General features: G+C 41.2%; 1 protein-coding gene across 1 annotated transcript in view; it reads right to left on the bottom strand.

The window, feature by feature from the left end:
* The window catches only part of SLC25A21 (solute carrier family 25 member 21), a 151,491-nt gene extending 133,329 nt beyond the window's left edge, over positions 1-18,162 (bottom strand). The window contains exon 1 of the mRNA XM_018572080.1: positions 18,118-18,162. Coding sequence (XP_018427582.1) covers positions 18,118-18,146 — 29 coding nt within the window. The 5' untranslated portion in view covers positions 18,147-18,162. The remainder of the gene's footprint in view (positions 1-18,117) is intronic.
* Between the last annotated feature and the right edge of the window lie 240 nt (positions 18,163-18,402).

The raw sequence follows: 18,402 nt of genomic DNA, 5'->3' as shown, positions 1-18,402 counted from the left end.
TATAGATATATATAGATCTATATATAGATAGATAGATCTATATATATACACATATAGATAGATAGATATATATCTACGAGAAAAAGAAACTGAATATTACTTAAAGAATTTTCCACGTTCTTCCCCTGCAGAAAAGTTATCACATTATGCCAGCAATATATAATTACCCCTAACTTGCAGCAACAACGTACTCTTTAAACTCTCTATGGTTTACTTTTTTTAAACCTAGGAAACAATTTAACATATCTGTTTACGTTAATGTTTCCTACCATATAGTCTAATTGGGACTGTTCATTTAAGATGTCAGCAGTAACCAGCTCTGGCCTTGATTCCAACAAATACATCATGCCTTAAGAAAACTCCATCTATTAGATGTGACGCACAAAGGCCTGAATAATTGGGGGGAGAGGTGGATTGGGTGGGGGGGCGACTAAATGGACGCACTGCAATTTGGAAGCAATCTGTTGACTCCTTCATTCTGCTACACAAGCTGAATCTATCAGAGGAAAACATAAAAAGAAAAAAAGATCTGAAGTCTCTTTCCAAACAGAGGGCGTCAGATCTTTCTTTTCATGTTCCTTTCGCAATGTTCATTAATAATATTATATTTGTTTAACTTAATTACAATGGGCTGTTGCACTGTTTATTATTCTTACTGCCAATACAGCATACATACAGATACCGGACTGGCCGTACTGTCAGGACCATATATCCACATAATGATTGCACTTCCATGACTATATACATATAAACAGAAGTTTTTTGCATGCTGTCACTGATATATACACAGTCTGTCAGTGTTGTATAGTGAGCTGGGTTCACAACACTGATATGCAGCATAGAGCTGTGCGGAGACTGTCAGCAGGATGCATAAATACAGCTTTGCTTACACTGTCAGCACTGCATATAAATACAGGTCTGCTTATACTGTCAGCAGGGTATTAATAATAGCATCATCAACTTTTTTTTTCTCTCTTTGAACAGAATTATTTTCAGGTTGGATGAATAAGGGTCGTTAGCAAGAACGTGCAGGTATGGGAAGTGGGAACATGGCCTTTTTATTTTAAAGTGAAATGATTTAGGGTTTACATTTAAGACATTTTATATTGCAGTTATTTCTATTTAAATTAGAACTAACTACGGCATATAAAACTGCTACACAAGACATTTTAAATTAATCATGTTAAAAATGACTTTTCCATTTCAGTCTGAAGAAGCTGTAATTTTCTAAAACTGTTCAAAAATATCAATGCAATATGGAAATCTGGAGGCGTTCATTGGTGTATGGAATATCCCCAGAAATGTCATTTCCTGCTTGTGTGATTGGCTGATTGATTTTCCAAGACGTCTACATTAAGATACAAATAACATTCTAGGCATCCCTTGCAAAAGGAATTTCATTTTTGGTGACATACTACATAAGGGTTAATTATGTCAAAAGGAATGCAGATACTGCAACTTTCCTCATTACAACACTGAGAGTACACCTGGTATTTATAATGAATCTTCCTTCCCATGCATCAATCAGTCGGGAAAGGACATAGTGATATAAACCTGCGATCGCTCTGCAACAGTGTTTTCTAAAATACTTGCAATGTACATTGATCACCCAGAGGGGTTGCTTTTTTTCTCAACAAAAGTGGAAATACACTTTAAAGCCTAATTCCAGCCATTTTGTCTTTAAACTTTGGATAGAGTGGGGAAGAGTAAACATTTCTGTCAGGTTTTTATTCATGTCCGTGTCCACATTAGGGAGCTGTTCCCTTAATTCCTGTCCCTGTGACACCAGGAAAAGAAATGGAGGGAGAGGTTGTCTCTGGGGTAGAAAAGTACAGAGAGCAATATAAACAGTCAGTTCTTATATTTCTTCACTCTAGTAAAAAAAAAGTATTTTTGGCTGTGTACGCACTCTCGCTGGAGAGATTTCTCTCTCTACTGTGCCAACAGGAATGGGGGGCAGGGGAGGGGTTAATCTACCCAAACGGTACAATTGGTGCACACAGATGCAATAAAAAATACAGAGACTAACCTTTTCCTGCTCCATCTAAAACTGAAGTTGAGCTTTAAGTCTACGTTCGCACTGTAAGTCCACACTGTAGCACAACACATGGATATGAACAGACCACATAGAAAAAAGTGGGATTCCTTTTGTCATGCATTGTTGCACTACAGCGCTTGCCCTGGTGTGCACGGGGGACTAAATTGATGCTATCACCCAACTTAAAAACTATCTAACTTTTTTTTTAAACTTCAGACCAAGCTATTGAACAGTATTTGCATGACCATGTCAATAAAAAGTAGATCCCGATTCATCAAGCTCCAATTGCATTTAAGGCTGGCAAAAAAACACTTAAAGTATAAGTACACTAGTCTAATCTCTCCATCTCCAGATGCATTCATCTTCAATGTGCTATCCAGGCCTGTGTCGTTGTAGCTTTCCATAGGGCTCTATAGTACTATCTCTCAAACCCTATGAAAAGCCACAATACAGGTGCAGCCAGCGCAGTTTAACTTAGTGGGGGGAGAGAGAGCAAAATGGATATTATCTTAAAGTACACTCATCTTTTAAGTCATGCTAAAATTTACATGCGATAAAATTGACAGAGAGGCCACTTTAGCATCCCTTAAGTGCATTTTAGATTGCCTTTAGTGCTACTCATTTCCATTCTTCTAAAGCTCTGGTAACACTTTATAGTTGCTGCTAAAATACTCTAACCACTCTTCTGTTTGCATACCTTAATACCAGTGGATCTGCCAATCAGATACAAAATGATACAACTGAAATATGCAGTAAACAAAGCATACGCTAATCTGCCTCTGAACACCAATTAAGTTTCCACAGATGCAACCAGCTGAGTGTTCATGTGTTATCTCTATAAAAAGCTTCAAGCATGGAAAAGTAGCTGATGATCTGCCAGAAATCCAGTGAGCTTCTAACTTCCTGTTTAAGCTCACAATTCTGTCTCTGCTGTACTAAAATCCCAAACAGTGTTGCCAGCTCTGCTCAATTCTACTCTGCAGGACTGCAAAACACCTCCCTCTTACTTTATCTCAATTACATATAGGGAAGGTGGGCTTTAGTCCAGTGGGAGGAGAACTCAGGCAGGGCTGATAACACAGCAGAAGCAGAGTTGTTAGCTAATTATAGGAAGTTCAAAGCACACTGAATTTCTGGCAGGATCAACAGGTACTTTTCTGTATTTGCAGTGACAAAAAGAGATGAGGAGATATGCATGTAATGTAGAGATGAATAGGTGTTTTCTTATTTCCAGCAGTCTATCAGAACACAAGGGGTTGGAAATTCTCAGAGTGTTAACCTGCCTTAGGCCGTGGGTTGACAACACAATATGAGATGTTCAATATAAATTGAACTCGTGTGATAAACCAGAGTTAAGTTATGTTTTAACAGGGGGCAAACACATTTTCACACAGGGCCATGTGGGTTTGAATTTTGTTTGCCCTTAATAATAAAAACATTCCTTGTGCATGTTGTGTTATCTTTGACTAATATTTAAATTTGTTTGATGATCTGAAACATTAAAGTGTGACAAACGTGCAAAACAATGAAAAATCAGGAAGGGGCCAACACTCACCAAGACACAAGACTGCAAGGTAACTACTGAGCCACAGCACTGTAAAGCTGGCCATACACCTATAGATTATCTGCAGATTTTCTATTTGATTGGATGCAGGCATTGTTCAGGTGTTTTGAGAGCCAGCGGGGCCGACTAGCAAGATACTGAAGCTTGGCCCAGTGGGAGATTCCTACATTCACATAGTTTAGCGTAGATGGAAGAATCTGTTGCACTTTTTTCATCTGACCATAGAAACTCTGCAGATCATCTGTAGGTGTATGGCCAGCTAAAAGCAACTATCCAGCCACAGCATTGCAAGGTAACTACCGAGTCACAACACTGCAAGGCAACCACTGAGCCACAGCACTGCAAGGCAACTACCCACCTACAGCACTGCAAGGCAACCACTGAGTTACAGCACTGCAAGGCAACCACTGAGTTACAGCACTGCAAGGCACCCACTGATACACAGGATTACAAGGTAACTACTGAGCCACAGCACTGCAAGGCAACTACCCAGCCACAGCACTGCAAGACAGCCACTGCGCCACAGCACTGCAAGGCACCCAATGAGACTCAGCAGTGCAAGGCACCCACTGACACACAGGACTGCAAGGTAACACTACTGAGCCCCAGCACTGCAAGTCAACTACCCAGCCACAGCACTGCAAGGCAACCACTGAGCCACAGCACTACAAGGCAACCACTGAGCCACAGCACTGCAAAGCAACCACCGAGTCACCTTGAGAAACACTGCATTTGTATTTACTGTGCACAGTCAATCTGTCAATGAGAAAATGGGTTGATTTAGATTCCTACAGCAAGCAAGAATAATTATCTGTAATTGCTCTGAACATGAAAATAAATCACATGATTTTAAACAAGAACAGAAGAATGGACATTATCCCCCAAAACTAGTAAAATAAGGTAAACAGACTTTGGGGGTATGGAAACGATTCTGTGGCAATTCTAAGTCACTGTGTGCTGGCATCTCGCTAAACTGACGTATATAAATGACAGGAAAGCCGTGATGAAACGTCTTAGTGAGAGGAGACTGGTGAACTTCTGCTCAGTGTGATCCTACAGCCTGCACTACACAAACTTCCATACCCCTCATGAATATCAATGAGCATTGTGTTCTGCCTTTCTCCCACGTCTCAGCCCTACGGCCCTGTCACGCAAAGGAACCAATTTTCTTCAGGCCTGGTAGGGGCTGTTTACTCAAACAAACCAAACAGGAAAAAAAGAAAACCTCTACACAAAGTGCAGACCTTATGTGCCTGGGGAGCTTCAGTCAGCAGTTGTGCTGTTTATTTTCCATGCTGATGACCTAAGTGCCTCTCCATGTTTAGAAGCTCACACCATCTACTGTAACAACCAAATGCTAACTGTCTCTGACTTCCATGGACAGTCTTCAGTGTTACAGATTCCTCCATGGAAATGTTCCTGGTTCTGAAAATGGTGCCAATATGTACCTTTTTTCCTTTAAAGAATTTGGCTATGTGCTAATACTTCCTTTGCCTCTAAAAAGGCCCAGTCCACCTAAAAGGTGATTTTTTTAATTTTAGGTGAACACAGATGGGCTTAGTCAGCCCCTGGCTAACCAATATGCTTTGGATACTCCAAGATTGCCAAGTCTCTGAAAAAATTCTTAACTCCGCTCCTGTTTATCTGGACTTTTTAGTTCTTAATGTTCCCACCCACTTCAGATCTTCCTGTGGCATTCATAATCTAACACCAGTCTCCATCAACACATAGGTGTTTGGAATTCAGCACATTTTATGTGCACAAAAATGTGCGTTTATGCATGTGCTTAAACATGGAATTTTTAATGGACACGCATTTTGGCACGTGTTTGTGGCTACACTACAGTCTGCGGGGGCAGAATGCAGTGAAATCTGCCATGTTACGTGTTTCAGCACGTGCGTGTAGGTGTGAATGAGCCCCATAGGAATGCATTGTTTTTTATGTTTTGTGCGCATAAAAATGTGAACAGGGGCTAAATAAACAATCCAAGAGAGCAGGGGTAGGGAAAACTCCGGCCCCCCACATGTGGTGGAAATATAAATCCAGTGAGGAATTGCAAGATTCACACAGCCACAGGCATGACTCCCGGAGACAGATGCATGATGGGCATTGTAGTTTCACCACAACTGGAGGGCCGGAGTTTGCCTACCCCTGCAATAAACAGAATGGGAACCCCTTATAATGGCCACAGTGGGTGCACACACCCAGAAATGCAAGCACAGTTAGAGACCCAACGGAACTCTTGAGAGATATAAGAAATTGCCATGTAGTTTAAAATCCAACTTCAGAATATTTCCTCTTATTAATAGTCACTGCCACAAGAAGACACTAACCAGACAAAGGTCATAACCCTTCCCCATTTTACTAAAAAAAGGGATTTGTTGCAGTTTGCATCTCCAGTGGAGGCCTGTCCTGACAGGAAGTGAGAAGAAATCTCTTTGTTCAGGACACAGACAGCAGTTCAACGCTTCAAGACCAAAACAAGAAAAAGAAATACATGATTTTAAATCCTTTAATTCTGCATTAATTTTTCAGCTCTGGTGATCACCCACCGCTTGTGCTGGGAGTCAGGTTAAATATGTCAAAGCAAAAAACTTTTTGAGTGTTAGTACAGTGACTATGAATTGAAAAACCCTGTCATGTTTTTACTGCTTGCTGGGGATTTATTCTCACTTCCTACTCTGCTGGCAACCTTTTACCAAACAAAAAGTGAGGAGAACTCTTTAAGGACTCATTCACACTGGAATCGGCCGGCACGTACAGCTCCGTGCTGTGTGCAGGGCAGTATCGAGCAGGTCCTGGGAAGGACAGGTGCTGCATGTGATTAGTACGCAGCCCCCGTTCTTCTATATGGGACTACGTGGCCGTACGCCCCCCTAGGCTCACCTCAAGTGCAGGCCCGTAGGGGTGCGTGTTTCCTGGCTCGGACGCAGACAGGATCCACCTTGTCAGCGTACGAGTTTGCTCACCCGCACCGTCGTGCAGGGTGGGTGAGCGTAGGGGGGCGTAGTCTAATATAGAAGGATGGGGACTAATCACACGCAGCACCTGTCCTTCCCGGGACCTGCTCGATACGGCCCTGCATGCAGCACTGAGCTGTACGTGGCGGCCGATTACAATGTGAATGAGGCCTAAAAGCAATGCAGAATTAATTACAAAAATTATTTGTTGTATAGCAGGGGAGGGCTAGGACCTGTGTAAGGTTTTTATTGCTCTCTGTGTCTTTGTTTCTCAGGAGAGAAGAGAGGGGAAATCCCTTTAACTGTGCACCAGAAAGCAGTAAATAGTACCCAACTCAATCCAAAACTAGAAGAAAAAAAAAGTGTATTTTTTTTCTACTTTAAGTAGCATTAGGCAATGTTGAACAGCAGGGTATTACAACACAGCTCAGAAAGAGAGATGCTAAGATACATTTCAAAACAAGCCAAAGCATATTAGGGCACTGCAAATCACATTCAAGAACTTGTGGTTCTAAACCAGATTCTGGGAACCTCTGCTGTAGGTGATGCTATTAATTCTTCTCTGATGAGTAGACATTCCTGTGGGTTTTCTGTTATAGGAGACTACTTGGTTACGCTGACAGAAGCTTTTGTTTCAGATTCTGCAGACAGTGAGCTATCAGCAGGTACTGGATTCCTGCATAATGTTGTCCACAGGAATGACAGTTACTGATCAAAATCTTTTACATAATTCTTCTAATCAACCCCACAAACTGCCGGAGTAATATCAGTGATGCTGCACTTTTATCTCTATATTTAAGGTAGAGAAGAAAAAAATCCTCCACAGATCACAGAGGATTTTAGCAAACTCTTACCATCTTATAGATATAGAGAGAGGCAATTCCACTAATTTACTGAAACTGTAGGAAGTTGGTCTGTTTTCTACAATGACTCAATCAGTTCCAGTGTTGTGATATGAAAAGAAACTCTGAGAGAAACGGAGAGCCAATCACATGAGCAGAGAATCAAACACTGCAGCATAGTGCTACTAGTATGCCTCTGTTCTAAACAAGTGGCACTTGGATATTTGGACAGTTTCAGGAGATTACATCAGTTTTAGACTTAAATTGTAGGGCCACAGTTATTAACAATAAATATAAACATTTCTTACAAATCAGTTACATATTATTTATTAACAAATAAATAATAACAAATAAAAAAAATGTTTTACCAATATGTTCTATTAAATCTAAACGAGTAAATAAGATATTGCATACCAATAGTGTGTCGTTTTCTATCCAGCCAGCAGGTGGAGCTTTAGACTCCTTTTCACATTTTCCTCTTTCTCCTAATTACCTTTTGTGGAAAGTTCCTTTAACAGGTCAATAGTGCAAGCTGATAATTACACACACAAGTGAATTAGCTAAAGTAGTCTTTAAATTGGAAGCTTCAATAAGACAAACAAGGCAATAAAGCAGGCAATGTCTGCTGTGCTGCCTCTTTGGCTAAGCTATAGAGATTTAGGTATCCTTTATTTATAAATAAAGTGTCTATAAAAAAAAAACATTAAAATATACAAATGTCCCAAACCCATTATAGGTTTACTTTACCAAAATAACCCCCAAACTTCTTAGGAAAATGGGAATTTGAAAATTTGAAATGTGACAGCAAGAAAGCCAATAAGCTTAAGACTTTCCAAGCTACTATGTATATACCGTGTTTCCCCGAAAATAAGACACTGTCTTATATTTGTTTTGGCTAAAAAAAAAACACACTAGGTCTTATTTTCGGGGTAGGTCTTATTTTTTTTGTTTATTTTTTTAATGTACAACAATTCGCACTTATTCATGTAGAAAAGTCTACATGTATTCATGTACAAAAATATGATGATCAGGGCAATTAGAGGTGCCGTACCGTTCCAAGAGCAATGTGATAACCAATCGCTGGCCAGAATGAGCGAAGAGCACTTTCACTATCGATTCCTCACAGGCGGAGTGCATTTGGTATCACTCCGCCTGTGACAGGAGCCAGCGTTATAGAGGAGACATCGGCTTATGCGGCTCTGCTCCCTCCGGTGCCGCCTCGCTTCCTCTAGCACTGGCTTGGTTGGCACCGCTGATTCTCTCCTGCGGCTCTTCAAGTTCCCCCTTATGCCACCACCGGCCGTGGGAATGGTCACAACTAGGTTTTATTTTCGGGGTTGGTCTTATATTTTAGCAATTCCCCAAAAAGTACTAGGTCTTATTTTCAGGGTAGGTCTTATTTTCGGGGAAACAGGGTACATATACATTTTCCATGGTGGCATAACTTTGAGATTACGCATAAACACATGAAGCCAACGCTATTGTTCTTTACAGTGCCAATCGGCTGCACTCTGACAGTGCTATGCACTTACTTGACTTTTCAACATTATTGAGTACCAAAAATGTTACCTCATTTTGGAATAATTTGTTAATAAAATATTTGAGATAGAAGTGGTGATTGGATCACAATACAACAAAAATAGTTCTACAAATTATGTAATGCACAATTGAGTTTCCTGGAGGAGGTTTAGCCTGGCAGAAGTAGCCATCCAAAAACCTTAATATATATAAAAAAAATCGGTCTTTTGCATAAAGGAAAGGGAAATGCTGCGTCTCAGGAAGTCTTTTTCATTGGACGCTTGTGGAAAAACAGGAATTCTTCTTTATTGGATACCTCTGTTGTCGCTCCAAAACGCGCGTGTTGCACGTTTCTAAAATACAAAAACGCGCATGTGACGCGCTTATGAAAAACGCCCAGGTGTGAACAAGGCCTAAGGGTCATCATGCTTGCTCTTGCTTACAGAATACACAGCTTGGCTGTGGGAGGACCACAAGTCCAGCAAGCCCTCCTAGCTGTACAGGGGCCTTTCTTGACCCCCACCCAATCCATTATGACGAAAGGGAAGGCAAACCCTGGCCCTGTAGCTGTGGTAAAACTACAAATCCCATCATGCATCTGGCTTTGGGAGTCGTGTCTGTGCAAGAGTCTTGCAATGCATAATGAGACTTGAAGTTTTACCACAGATAGAGAGTTTTCCTACCTCGAAGATCCTGTACAATTTAGGAATGATGGCTGCACAGACCAGCACTAATGCACGGCAGATCTCACACCAGAACCAGTGCACGGCAGACCTCACACCAGAACCAATGCGCTGCAGACCTCTGACCAGAACCAATGCATGACAAACCTCACAACAGGACCAATGCAGGGCAGACCTCACACCAGAAACAATGCACAGCAGACCTCTGTCTAGAACCAATGCACGGAAGACCTCAGAGCAGGACCAATGCACTGTAGACTTCAGACCAGATCCAATGCACGGCAGACCTCAGATCAGAACCAATGCATGGCAGGCCTCAGACCAGAACCACTGCATGGCAGACCTTAGACCAGAACCATTGCATAGCAGATCTCAGACCAAAACTAATGCATGACAGACCTCACACCAGAACTAATGCATGGCAAACCTTACAACAGAACCATTGCATGGCAGACCTCACACCAGAACCAATGCATGGCAAACCTCAGACCAGAACCATTGCACGGCAAACCTCAGACAACTACCAATCCACAAATGTCAGCCTGCATATCAGCCCCACATACTTTAAAATTGATAACAGTTTGTAATTGCTCATGTTTGAAAAATGTGTTTGGCACACATGCAGGCTCCAATAAACGCACAGCAGAATCTTGATCCACAAATAACATTGATTTTATTTCTGTACTATATATTAGATTATACAAACTCAATGTGGAAATTATTCTTGCCAGAACATTAGAGGTTAATGTCTTCTTATACTTTGAGGTATGTGACACCTTAAAATACACTCTGTATACACTACCTGCTATCTTATGACTGTCCCACCAGCCACCCTGAAACTGAAAAATGATACAGCATTATAACTTGGCATTTACAAACAGAATTGACCCTAAGCTAGCAACTGACTAAACGGCATTGTTGCAGAAAAAAAAAATCTCTGACTTGTGCAGGCCGAGTGAATAATTGCACTATTCAAGCATGTAATAATTATAATAACATATGCCTCATCTGCAGGGCAGAGAGTTTCTCCATCAGTGGCATGTGGAGCGGGTCCTCAGTTAAAGGAGAACTATGGGGTCAGTGTTTTTCCCCATAGTTCTCCTTAGGGTAACGGGAGGACACAAACTAGTGTCCTCCCGTTACCCTAAGGTCAGTATACTGCGAGCTACAGCTCGTGGTATACTGAGACGCCGCAGCCGGAGCGGATCCCGACATCGATGTCGAGATCCGCCCAGCTGCGTGAGTGACAGCTGGCTCTGCCTATCTAGAGGCAGAGCCAGCTGTACCCGCCCCCTCCCCCGTCCGTTCCGCCAGTCAGCGCTGGCGGATCAGAGCGGGGAGGGGGGAATCCAGCACCTGTCACGGCAGAGAGCCGTGACAGGATCGAGAGGTTCGCTCACCTCCCGATCTAATGAGCCGACCTGTGACAGTCTCATTGTCACAGGTCGGCTAGAACTATGAGGTGAGTGGAAATCACTCATCTCATAGTTCTCCTTTAATGCCTCCCCCAGGAGGATGTTGTGCTGCCTGCACTGTGGGTACCAATTTTGACCGCAGTAGTTCCACCAGCAGCTGGCCCTTTCCTGGCCACGCTGCTGCAGGCGCTCGGGAATGCTGAGTCCATGTCAGACCTCCTGACCACCCACGCATTGTCCCTGCTTGTAAGGCCTCATCAATGAAAGATACTAAAACCATTGCTTCTTTGAAGTATGTCTTTGGAGACAAGGAGAGTAATGTACATAATGTTATTGCCCATTCTTCACTGTGTTACTATATATTCTATGTAGGCATGATTTCACACTACTATTTGCAACTTTTTTAAACATAGCACATGGATTGAACTTTCCAAATAAGTTAAAGAGAGTAAAATGCATCTGGAATGAAAACACCAAGTACACTATGAATAAGCTTTGTGTACAATGACTTGACTCTAGCACTCCACTGACAAATGCAATGTCAACCTCTTCTTCATTATTCACAGTCTATCAAAAGTGACACCGGATGAAGCATAGTGCTGAGTGTAAATCGGCTAAGCCGCCTTTCCCCTCCATTGTACTAGTTGTACTGTACTGACCTCTACTTCACTCCATCCACAACAAATTCATCAATCTCACTAATGTCAGAAATTTCAACCAAGCTGTCCTCTTGTGATGAAGAATAATCAGGTGAAGTTTGGACGTGAAGGAACCCCTAAGGCTAAAATTGTGAGTCAGGGTTGATCCTTCTTTTATACTGAAAATCACTTTTAATACAGGATAATCTCAGTACTATGCAATCAATTTTATTAACTTATCAAACTTGAAAAACAAAAAGTTATAGTTAGTACTATGAGGAAATACAAAAAATGTTTTTACCCTGCCAATCCAAACACTGGACAAATAGACTGTGTTAAGGAGGCAACATTAGTCTTCGAACATAAATGGCTTTGTGTGGACCTATCTCTCTATATTAGTTTTAGGTGCACCCATAGCCATGTCCTTGTGCCATGGTCTGTACCCCAGCGCTATGAGACAAGTTTCCATTGTATTAATCAGTTAGACTGCCACCTTACAGATGATGTCAATGTCTTTTACTACAGTTCTGCTTAAAGCATTTACAGCATTTTGCATCTTCAGAGTTGTACATTTTCAGATTTCATCAGATTTGGTAAAGCCTAGTATAAGATGTAGATCCTAACTCCAGACAATTTTTTTTCTCAAAGCCCATCATCCATCCATATATAGTCAGCCTTACAGTGTATGTAAACAAAATGTAATATATTGCAGCTAACCAACACGTAAATGTGGTGGCTGCATTCCTTTTTTTCAGTCAACTTTTAGTCCCCCCAAAATGATAGGATGGAAGTTGTCTGCTACCACTTCACAACCATGATTATTAATGTCAGTACTTATGCTCAACTGTTGTCAAATTGTTGCATCCAAAGCAAAAACAACCTAATGGTAAAGGACAACAGCTCACAAAAGAAGGATGGCGTCCCTGCAGCCTTCAGAAGCTTTACACCAGATCAAAACCTGCCAATAGCTTTCTACAAACAGATTTATTAAAACAAAAACTTTGGCAGTCAGCACAGCTCAAATTTGTTTCGTGTATCTTGTATGGTAGCAGTTGGTGAAACTTAAAGAAATTCTTATAATTTTATGACCAACAGAGCTATATTCATACAGGTACACATATTATTCAGAGATAGCAGATGTAATTATATATAAATTGTAATTCATGAGAATCTGAGCTATTCATCATGAAGCCAGAATGAGAGAAAGCGTCTGGGTAGGTTTAGACATCGCAGAGAACTTGGGGAGTCCTCAGGTGGCTCCACACAGACTGGTGTACCTGAGACTACTGGACAACCTAGTGTACACAGGAAAGCGTTTCATGACCATTGTCATTAAGTTGGAATGTACTGTATGAAATGGCTCTACTGATGAGTTCACATGTTTTGTTCTGTTTTTTAAATATTTTTTTCCCTCCATCATATTCAAGTATGAGATTCTATATGTGTCGGATAGTGAGGTAACATTACTGGCAAGTTGTCAATCAACCTATTTTACAGACCTACTGAAATAATTTACATGACTCTAGTGGCGGGAACACTTCAGCAATAGCTTGCCCATACCACAGTCTTTTTTGAATATTTCTTGTGAACCATCAAAAAGAAAAAAATTACGTTAGTGTGGTATACATTCTTGGCAAGAGGATTTCCTCATCGGATATTACCAGTGGCTTTAGATAAAGCCAAATACATTTTTGGAGCCAGCATACTCTCCAAACCTCAAACTAAACATAATCCCCTTTGTCCACTCCTTTATTGAGGTTTCTAACCACATCAGACATTTTCCAAAAACACCTGAACTATCAATGATAAATCTCTTATCATTGAAACTATGAATGCACCATTGCAAGTCTATTCCTTGCAATACAAATCTGTGCAATCCTTTAGTTCAAGCAGACTCTAAAGATGTATATAGAAAAGACAATTTTAATTCTCCTGCATCTCAAGGCTGCTGTCTTTGCAATTTTTTTTAGCTTACTGTACTTGTGAGGATTTTTGTCACCCACTTACAGGGGAAAGTGTGGTGGGGCCAGGGGTGCACTCTTACCTGGGGTCCGGCGAGTGCGACGGAGATCGTAGGGTCCTTCCTGGGCTGAATTGGTGCCCGGCGGCAGGTGTGCACATGAGCGCATGCATGACATGCGTGTGTCACATGCGCATGTGGCACTTCCGTGGCTTCTTAGTCGCTTCAGGTGCTGGTCATTGCCGGGGAGGGCCTTGCAAGCACTCCTTCTCTTCCAACCGTCCCATTGGAAACCTGTGGCTTCCTGGTTGCCTAGTCAACGGGAGCGTCGCTGGCCCCTGCTGGGTTTAAATCCAAGCCAGAGCCAAGACTTGTTGCTGAGTTATTCTGCCATTCCCAAAGCAGCTACAATGCCTCATTTCCTGTTTCCTGTCTCCCTCCCCTGCTATTTGGATCTCCTGGTTATCGACTCTTGGCTTGCCTCACCGTTTATGATACTCGCTGCCTGCCTCTACCCGGACTGTACTCTGACAATGCATTTTAGATCATTCTATCTTGTACCTCAGCCTGGACTCTGCTTCTGGTATTGTTCCCTGCTATTGGGGTCCAACTCAGCAAACAGGGGACTTTCGCTCCTTCCTTAACAGAAAGTCAGTATCTAAGGGTAGTTAAACTGTAGCCCTAAGATCTTCAATATCAACAAACTAGTTGCAACACATTTGACACATGACATTACCCACCACCAAGTTATTAAATCATTGCCATTGGTCATAGATCACATCTCCAGACCCCTCAGGGGAGGTGACAGGGATAGATTGCTCTTACAGAGGGCTTCCTACTACAAATATACACTGGACGCTTCGTCTGAAATATCTCAATTCTGTATTTTTTTATCTCATGTTTTCTCCCTACAAGGTACCATTTTGTTGCTACTACTGGTGACTTCACTGTTACAAGGTACCATTTTGTTGCTACTACTGGTGACTTCACTGTTACAAGGTACCATTTTGTTGCTACTACTGGTGACTTCACTGTTACAAGGTACCATTTTGTTGCTACTACTGGTGACTTCACTGTTCCCATGTATTTTAATATCCTAAAATCATATTTACCATTTATATCCAGCACTTTTTTACTTTATGTGTTTATATGTTAATATATTCTATTTTATTTGATGTTATAATTGTGTTTATTTAATCAACTTTGTGCAGTGGGTCCATCCTGAGACAAACAAATGCATTGTGGATTTGCAATGCATTATATAGTACTGTGCATTTTTTGTTTCAATTTGCAAAATACAAGGGCTTGGAAAACCCCTCTTTCTTATTTATTTTTTCTCAATGTTTATCCAGTTTGCATTAGGGGGGGCATTTTTGAGTTTTTTTGGTAATTTTCTCTGCTTTGCAATGGTCTATACTACCTATTTCTTTCTTTTCCTTTTTCAGATTCCTGCCCTATTCTTCGACTCACTTTGTTTTCTCTATCGGTTTCTGCCCTTTCTGTTGGCCCCGACTTTTTCATTCCTGCACTTTCACTTCAGTACACCATTTAAACATATTCCTTAGCAAGCATTGACACTCATTGATTACTCATTATACTTTGCTCAATTAGCTATCACCAAAGTAAATCATACCACATAAAGCACACCTGCTTTAAGAGTCTGAAATGATCAAAACAACCTGGTAATATCATTTCTTTCCTCTTCAGCCTGCAGTGCCTAGGCGAGGGTAACATCATCCTTCTTCTGCACTGGAGTACTCAGCATTCCCCAGGATCCAATTGGCAGAATGATGACATCACCCCCTGCACTGCAGAAGCCAGGGGAAAGACGAGTAAATTATCTAATTTTTTTTCCCCCTACAGGTGTTTTATTCAGCATTTCAGCAACTGAGACCACATTTAAAAAGTGGACCTTGCATGGATTAGGTCTGCTTCAATAAAAACTTGAATTGGTTTACAGTCATGGTCATTGCAAATTGGGGATGTTTATGTTTTGTGGCTGTGTTTATAGCATTATAGTGAGATGCTGTTTTCTACAGTATTTATGAGATGCTGCTTTCTATTGGGCATTTTTTCTAGAGATTCATACATATTTTCTTGCTATGTATAATATTTGTTGCAGATCAAGGTGTTGTGCTGATAAAAGGGACATGTGTGGCGTAGAAATGTGGGTTATTAGTGGTTAAGTTATGAATCCTTGATAGACTTCTATACTATTTTCTGACCCCAGACTTTCCACATTTCAGCTGTATGTATCAATTAGACATTGTTTAGCTACATGTCCTCAAAATTAGCAATCCCATTATTCAGATAAATGCATACCTAGATTCAAGATTCTAAAATACACAGTCATGTGAAAAAAGTAAGTACAATCAATGGAAATTGTTGACTCTTTCAACATATTTGAACAAACATTTCCATTCAAACAGTGCCTATAGAAGGTGATATACTCAAACAAATGACACATAAAACAGACACGGTGTATTCATTCTCATGATATATTAACAAAAATGCAAATTTGTCACATTTAAAAAGTAAGTACACCCCTACATTTACCACCACTTCACATCCATGAAATTTGAACCAAATGTTCCAGATTAGGTGCCAATAATTAGAACCTAATTATTATTTTACAGGATTTATATAGCTGCAACAGTTTGTGCCGCGCTTTACAATATAAGGAAGACATTACAATCACAATACTAGTCAAGACAAGATGGCTACCAGACTCCCCCATAAGTCCCCCCCCTATTTTATTATTACTCCTGCTTTATTATTACTGCTTACTTTTTGGAGCACATGGATGTCCTACTTTGGGACAATGGTACTTTGCAAAGCCACTCTACTAAGTATCAAAGGATTGTTGCTTAAAATAAACTATTAGGAAGATTAAATATGTACTTTACAGTAGTTTTCACCTTTTAGCTGACCAGGATGTAGGTCATTATTTCAATACTTGCTATCTATTAATACTTGAAAGACCAGCAGATGGTGTCACCAAAAACTGGGAAGCCATCTGACATATTATTAGAAAACTCTAGCAAGTGAATATTAAAGTAAAAATATAATATAGTTTCAATGAGTACATCGTATAAGTTGCTATTATATTGTTTCAGCTGACCTTCGGCCTTCCCTTTAGTCTTGCAGAGTTTTACAGGTTCCTCCCCTGTACTGACAATGCTTACTCTGATTTTACTGCACGCTGTGAGCTTCTCATAGTGTGCATTAGAAGCTGAAGCAAGACAGATAGAGACCGCCTCATTTCCTGGCTCGGGATTTCGCCCGATTCTCGTACGAGAATCGAGCAGTGTATGGGCACCTTTACTGGCCTGGCTGACTCCATTTATCTACTGGATTTCAGTTTTCAATCACAGAGGCTCAGCATCACATGTGGGTGTTTTCTAGGAGAGTCTGCATGCAAATGCAGCCTGCCTTATGGCAAGTCCTCCTCACTGATATTCACACTCCAAGGCATTTTGATATTTGCAGCCCTCCTTCCAAGATCTAGCTCATTGCTTGCATCATTTTTTTAGTGCGTTGATAAGGGGGGTGGCAGAAACCAGGTTTTCTGCAGTAATTTGACATAAAACGTGATCTGATCCCCATCTAAGTCTTAACAATATACAAACACAATGTGGTTAAGCTTATGACACAAACATAATTCTAATTTCTCGTGTCTTTATTGGAATTGTTTGCGTGTTATCAGCTTAGGCAATTGTATTCTTCTGTTGTTGTGACTTAGATGAGGATCAGATAACATTTCATGGCAAATTATTGCAGAAAATTAGTTAATTCCAAGGTGTTCACATACTTTTTCTTGCCATTGTATTTTTATATTTTACAAGCTTGCACTTCCATAGTTTATAGTATTAAATATAGAGATCTGTAGATAAGCCAGTAGATGGAGGTCTCAGCAATAGTGAAAATGCAATGCTTTCACTTAATCAATGTGGAGATAAGATATCAGCCACACAGGGACTGCATTGTTTTTTAATGAGCTAGCTGACTCATCAATCCTCTGTCTGCCTCCTTCTCCTCCACGATCGCTTGCGGGCCCCACCTCCTCGATCGACGGGCCCGCCTCCCCATCGTTAAGACCTGCCTCCTCCATTGCTGCTGACAACCGGCCCAGCCACCTCCCCCGAAGCTGCTGGTTGTCATGGACTCAGCAGCTGTGAGGAGGTACGCTCCGCTGCACATGTGAATGGCTGCGTGTTTCTCCTCACAGCCGCCAGTGACAGCCAGCAGCCTGAAATGCCATAGCGACCTAGGCGGCCCGCATGGCATCAGGGGGATGTCCTGGCCGAGTCGCCCTGTGCCCCATAGCAGCCGCCTGAGTCACTATGGTGATTGTTACGCCACTGATGTATAGATTACCTTTAAAGCAGAATACTAATATGCATAATCATATATTATCCCTTCCTTCATGTGTCGGAGAATGAGAGTCCTGTATTCAAACTCCTGGGGGTTGTTACACGTGTGTTTCACTGCAGACTTACCGGGTTTTCGCCACATCTAGAGGGTGCATTAGGCAGATTTCCACAAGACCTGTCAAAAAGAGATGAGATTGTTAGATATGACGTTAGAACAAAACATCAATACATAAAGTAAAACTCTCCATACTTACTATTTAATATACATTCCTAATATGCAACAAGACAGAGTTCCAAGGCACCTACACAGCCAGCTTTCATCAATTAAAACCCTTTTTATTCATTTATGTGACCGTGTGACTATGTCTCTGCGCCCGCCCAGGTGGCTAGGATGATGTGGCTCTTTTAATG

The sequence above is a fragment of the Nanorana parkeri genome, unplaced genomic scaffold (assembly GCF_000935625.1).
Source record: "Nanorana parkeri isolate BGI_ZX_2015 unplaced genomic scaffold, ASM93562v1 scaffold1928, whole genome shotgun sequence".
NCBI classification, from domain to species: Eukaryota; Metazoa; Chordata; class Amphibia; order Anura; family Dicroglossidae; genus Nanorana; species Nanorana parkeri.
Note: the sequence above shows the minus strand (reverse complement) of the source record. Positions and strands in the feature narration are given on the sequence as shown.